This window comes from Fulmarus glacialis, unplaced genomic scaffold, assembly GCF_000690835.1.
Source record: "Fulmarus glacialis isolate BGI_N327 unplaced genomic scaffold, ASM69083v1 scaffold20951, whole genome shotgun sequence".
Taxonomy (NCBI): domain Eukaryota; kingdom Metazoa; phylum Chordata; class Aves; order Procellariiformes; family Procellariidae; genus Fulmarus; species Fulmarus glacialis.
In genome coordinates this window covers 3,660-10,188 of record NW_009193672.1, presented here as the reverse complement: position 1 = coordinate 10,188, position 6,529 = coordinate 3,660, and the positions used below count along the sequence as shown (strand labels likewise).

The following is a 6,529-nucleotide window of genomic DNA, read 5'->3' as shown; positions in this document are numbered from 1 at the left end:
AGGGATTCCCTGCTGATTTTTATCTACAGTGCCATTGGAACAAGCTGAGTGGTCAATCCGCAGCGTCGGGCAGCCATGGTGGATAGCTTGGGTTTTGCTTATTTTCATTTTGTGGGGTTTTGTTTATATTTTGGAGAGAAATAAAACCATAGACGGTTAAAGATATGTTTTACGTTACACCATTTTACACCAACATGGACCTGTGTGGACTGGACTTATATTTATGTTGTATTAAGTTACTAATCTATATATTGGTTATAACAGCATCTAGCGAAAAAAAAAACCACAAAAAAATCCAGGCCCCCTGTTGGACTGAGGTTTGCTTCTCAAGGAGGAGATATTTTGTTGTCTATGGCAATTTCCTTGTACAGCTTGTATCTTTTTTTTATTTTGTTTTGGTTGGGTTTTTTTTTCTGTTCGCAGTAACTTTTGTAATATATTTTTTGGTTTGCAAGACCCCCATCCAAGTACATTCCTGTATAAAGTATTTTGCACTATTTAAAAGAAAAAAAGGAAGAGAAACAAACTCATATTGATGAAGTCAGGTTGTGCAATATAATGGATAGTCGCAATGTTCATCATTGTACCTGTAATGTAACTAATTTTAAATGTACTATTTTAAATATGTAAAATAAATTTTCACCATGAGCATGTTTTAATGAGGTAAAAGAACTAGTTTGACCCTTTTTTGGTTTTGTTTTTTTTTGTTGTTTATAACATTTTGTTGCTTATTTAACAAATGTGTGGATATATATTTTTCTTTTCTGATTTTTAGAAATTTGTCAGTCTGAAATGACTAATGCAAGAAAGTGGTTTTTTGGTATTAAATACAGAAGGTACAACCCTCTTTTCAGTAATACCTGTTGATTTCTTTTAACATCTAAAATGACTAGATGGTAATGCATGACGTATGCTACAAATTGTGTTACCTTACATGAGTACTTTGAGGTGCAGAATTGAACACGAGCAAAGATTTTGTGAACAGATTCATTAAAAATAATAATTTTATCTCTGCTGCAGTTTCAGTTCCGAGAAATGATGACTTTACCTGTCAGTCAGTAATGAATGCTACTATGAATTGCATCTTAAGCCAAAGGAATTGCTTAGCATGTCTCTTGCACATCCGCCACGGCCATTCCCGGGTTCCTCTCTAACCACGATATGTGCCCTTACATTCATCCACGGCACCAGGCTCCTGGTGGAGACTCTGATTTCATGGCAGCTGTACAGTCAAATTCTGTGTCAAATGATGTAGTCGTATGAATTGTGGCCAGGAAGGCATAACAAAATTGAAAGACACATGCATTGCACTTCTCTCTTTCTCACTGCAGTGAGATTTAAAGTCTTAAATCACGTTTTCAAACTCAAACAGCTAAAACAACCCTGAAACCAAAAAGATGCTTAAATAATTAGAAGTCCTATGGTTAAAAAACGACCTGGAGCAGGTGTTATCTTTAGTCCTGTCTAGTCTGCCAGGTCATATTGACTAATTAGTATAAGTAAAAAACTGTTTCTTCTGTTGACAAATACTGTACACAAAATATGTGGTCGATCCAGTAGTGTTGGCACCATGTATTATTCACCGATACGTCAGGGAGTCCATCAGCCACGTCCTTGACTCTTACCATATCTTAAAGAAAAACGTAACAGTCCTGAAGTGTTGGATAACTTCCCCTGCTCTGCACATCTAATTTGGACCTCTTCCAGAAACACCCAAATATCAGACAGCACTTACTGTCCGGCTGAGACGTGCAGGGTGCTCTGGTGCTCCTTGGGCTCAAACATGACTGCCCGTGCCAGCTGTTTGCAGTGGAGACGCTAATCCTGGTTGCAAAAACAGTTGATATGACCCAGTTCAGTCTTGTGTCAGTGGCAGCCACCTGTTGGGAGATGTTAGTTTACTTTTTTTTTATTTGAGCTATTGTACAGCTCCTATCAGGTGCTGAAGTATAACCAAAAAACGCTTAGGAATCAGACGCAGTGTTCATGGGGGAGCGTCGGCTGTGTGGGGCGTCCTTTGAGTCCTACCTTGCTAACATACTGCGTTTTATTGGCATCGCAGGTGATCGTTGGATTACATGCAACTTGCTTTGTAAAATGTATCAAGGTACTGTAGACATGACATGTGCCAAACATTGGGCTTAAACATGCAAATCAAATTTGCATGACTTAAAGGTGGGCAGATGCTTTGAACCTGGATCCCAGCTCATCACACTGCTGTTTTGAGAGCTTTCTGCTTTGGATAACATACCCCTTCCCAAATCCCCCCCCAGCCTGTCCACTATTTAAACCAAATGAAATCCATATTAAGAACTGTTTTGGTTTTTTCTTAATTTTTTATGTCTGCTTTGATATGCAATTTCTGTTGTCAACATGGCATTGCTCTTACAAAGGGTGACATGGTCTGTTACTGTTTTTTTCCAAGAGTAAGGTCATAGGAGCAGTAATGAGGGGTGAAAAGGGTACTGGAAGTTGTGCCTGCTGTGATGCTAGCCAAAACCATGGAGTGACTGATGTCTTCTCTAACCGGATTGGCAAAATCAAATGGGAAATTCTTGGTCTTGAGAGGCACAGCATTCTAGGAAATGACTTATCTCTTGGAAAGTTAATGATGTAGCTCCTATTTGTTGAGCTATTCATGTTCTGAGCAACACGTAGGGAGCAACACCTTGAATTTCTTAATTTTTTTTTTATTTGCTCTACTGAGTAATCTATTAAGACCATCCTCCTGTATTTACATATTTTTCACTGCTTTTAACCAACAAGACTGAGGACCAAATTGACCTTTTAACGGTAGCAAAAATAAAATAAATTTTGATTTGTGGCAATGCAAGACAAAGTCCTTGAAACCAGATGACCAAGTTCTAGTCGCCTGCTTCCATCATGGGCATTTTTTTCCTGCTCCATGCATTTAAACAGCAAGTGTGGCACAACATCTGCTTTGCAGAAGTGTTTGGTTTGGTTTTTGACTTCAACTCTCATTGCTCAGATTGAGATAGGCATATTGCCGGTGGCTTTCACCTTCTAGGGAATTGCAGTAATCGCAAATGTGGATGCTGGTTTCCCTTTCCAAATCCTTCCTTCCTGCTATGATTTGCCGTTTGATTGCTGCGTTTTTTGGTACAACAGGAAGTCATGTTCATGGCATACCCTGCGCATGAGAAAGCGGGCGGAAAAGGAGAGCAGTGGCAAAAATGAAGCCAATGGGCCACATAAATCCAAGGATATTCTGGGGAACAAAGTCTCTGTTAAAGTGAGTAAGGCCATCTGAAAGCTGTGTGCTGCTCTCCTGCTTCCCATCCTTTTTACCCCCTATAGCATCCTCTCCTGAGAGAGGGAGGGGGCGATGATTTTGGGTTTGTTTTTTGTTTTGGGTTTTTTTTTGCTTTTTTTTTGTTTTTTCCACTTTAGTTATCTTTTTTTTTCTTTTTTTGTAGTATCCATTTTAGCAGGATTTTTGCATGCAAGATAAAATGCAGCCTTTGTTTTTCGTTTTCTTTTTCCTGGCATCCCACATGCAAGTAAGTAATCTTCATTAAAAAAACAACTATATATATGGTTAAATAACTGTTCTTAAAATTGGGACAATAGTGATTTACTGACCTCTGACCTAGCCCAATCTGCAGCTCCGTCAGAGCAGCTGCCGCAGTGAGAAAGCCACTGGGTGAACCTTACTGAAGTTGATGAGTTTTCTTTAGGCCAATATTTCACATCTTAAGATAAGGGGTTCTCAACCTTGAGATGCTTAAGATTTTTGGTCTGGGGAGATGGTCTCAATGACCTTTTTCCTTCCATATTATCAGACAGGGCAGAGATGCCAACTCTGTCTTGCCAGGAGAGGGTCTCCTGTGTGTCTGTGTCTGTGTGTGTGTGTGTGTGTCTGTCTCTCTCTCTCTGAGATCTCCCAGTATGGAAAAGGTTGAGAACTGTGGGGTTAAGCTCCATCTTCTGCTCTGGGTGCCTGACTACTGTGCTCCAATTCAGAGGATCCATCCCCATAAACCGACCGTGAGGCCTGCTCAGGACTAATCCGGGGCTTTCCCTCCCCACAGAGGCAAGCAAACATTTGTGATTTTGACACAACCAAAGCCCAGCCTTGATTCAGGAAAGCACTTGAGCATGTCCTTTGGATCCACCCCTCTCCAGGAGAGCCCATGATTAAGTGTTTTCCTTTGCGGAGCCTTTCCGTCTTGTAAGCCTAGTGAAATAGCCATGGCATGTGCAAAGGGAGGAACCCTGCCACCGCAACCTGGGCACCCCTCGCACCCACCACGCAGCCACCCGGCAGCCCTGCCATCAGTGGGGAAGGACTGGGCCCGAGGGAAGCGGTTGCTCCAGCATGGTGGCCACGGTTCTTCCTCCTGTTGCTTCCTCACTGTTTTTACTACCTGAACGACTTGCAGAATCACTGCCTCTTCTTTGGCAGAAGCATGTCTTTGCCTTTGCTTTCCCTGTTTTGTTGTTGGTTTGTTTTTTGGTTGGTTTTTTAGAGCATTTTCTGTACTGTTACCCATTTCCATGCTGCTCACAACTCCCGTGCTGCTCTGCCCTGTCTAACCAAACTCTCTTCTAATCTCTTGTTCTCTTTCTTCCTCTTCATGCTGCCAAACAAGGAGACAAACAGCTCAGAGGAATCAGAGTGTGATGACCTTGACCCCAATACTAGCATGGAGGTAGAGACAATCATCCTTGTGATTATTTTTTTTCCAAGAACATGTGCCCGTTTTGAAATGCCTTTGCTGAAAGGGGAGCTGGTGGGTCTGTATTGCTCACAGACATATGTGCCAATTGAGTGCGAGTCACGCAAAGCGCCAATTCTGGTTTTGCCAAGCGTTGAACTGGAGTTTGGGCTGCCTTTGTGATGGGAGCAGGGGAGGAAGCTAAGAACAAGCTCCTGCTGAGCTGGAGGCTCACGTAGCCACCCTCAGTCACTGTTTCCCACCTGGGACCTCATTCAACAAAACAATAATGCATGCATGTCAACTGCCGATAAATGTAGCAGCTTTCTATATTACAAACACCCCTTGCCCTGGCAACGCATGCTGAGCTGCTAGTCAGGCTTGTGTTAGAAATCACTGGAGCAAATATTGTTGCACCACAACTAGTGCTTTAAATTATCTAGAAGATCAGAAAAGACAACGTTTCTTTTTTCTTGCAGAGTGGGAAATTGCATTTCTATAAAGGTACTGAAGGAGAATGGTAAAACTGGTTGCGTGGATGTACCCATATCACAGACAAAGCTGATGCAGATAGGTGGACCCAAATTATGATACATTACATTACTCTTTTTCCAGTGTGAAGCCACCGATTCTAGTGGAGTGACCAAGACATGCCTTGTTGAGAGAGCCCGAAGGAGCTTAAAATCATGAGTTACATATCTGGTTCTCCTCAATTAATATCTTGCAGGACCCATTTTTTTCTGTGTATAGTGACCACACCAAGCATTTGTATACATTGTACCAAGGCTGAAAGAGCTTCCTACTGAAACAGGGAAGGAAAAGGTTGAGAGAGACATAAGTGATTTTGTAGAGGTGACAGGGCAGATCTTTGGAGAACACGGATGTCTGTGTGTCCTAGGAGATCTCCGGGATGTTGTTAGCCAGGCTGCACTATAAGCATCCCGCAAAAGAAAGCTGATCTTCCTCCTGGAGGAAAAAAAAGGGAGAAGTGTATTGAGATGCACCACCTCAGCTATTAACCTGAAGGCTCTCTTTTATTTTAATTGTGTTTGCATCAATAAACACATCTTTGAGAAGGGGATGTGTACTAAAGGAAAGCTTTTGACCCAGCTGACATCCTGGAGATTGAATGGTGCTTACCACTAAAGTGGCATTATTCTCAGGAGTGTGTTTGTGTTTTCAAAGAGCATTTTGCCTATCACAGGTAACAACTAGAAGTCTATGCATTTGTTGCAAGGCAGTGCCCAGTTATTGCACATAAGTCTGTGTAAGCTTTAGAACATTGGAAATTGCCCTGTGGAGTAAAAGGTGGCTGAGATACAAGTGTCATGTACAGAGCTGGGTGAGAATCGCCATTCTTTTTGCAGAGGCTTTCTGTGTTTTGACTTTGCTCAGCAGGAGGAAAACCAGATGTTTTAAAGTTGTCGGTGAAGTCCTTACACTGTCGGCATTTCTAGTCAGCTCTGGCACGCTCCACATGGGTCTGTTTGTTTGATTTGTTTTTTTCACCATGGTACAGTCTACTGTTCTTGCCTGCCTTGCTGAAGTTCAGGAGATAAGAGCTTTTCAATTTAAACCAAAAGACACTAATGTGAAGTCTTAGCTATCGTGTGATTCTGCTACTGGGGGAATAACTATGTGCCTGGTATGTGACTTGATTTACACTCAGAAACCCCGTCCTGCATCTCCCAGGTCGCTTACTGGAGGCGACAGCGTCACTGCGCTGCGCTGCAGTCCCCGGGAGCCTCAGTGTTCCTCATGGCTTGGAAAGCTCAAGTCTGCTTCTGAGCAAAACTCTTTGGGGCTGAGCAAATGTTTAAAATGGCAGAGGGAGAGAAAATGAGTGCAAT

General features: G+C 42.2%; 1 protein-coding gene across 1 annotated transcript in view; it reads left to right on the top strand.

The window, feature by feature from the left end:
- The window catches only part of LOC104083884 (kalirin-like), a 35,751-nt gene extending 30,889 nt beyond the window's left edge, over positions 1-4,862 (top strand). The window contains exons 17-18 of the mRNA XM_009587540.1: positions 3,130-3,253; positions 4,614-4,862. Coding sequence (XP_009585835.1) covers positions 3,130-3,253; positions 4,614-4,862 — 373 coding nt within the window. The remainder of the gene's footprint in view (positions 1-3,129; positions 3,254-4,613) is intronic.
- Positions 4,863-6,529: the final 1,667 nt, after the last annotated feature.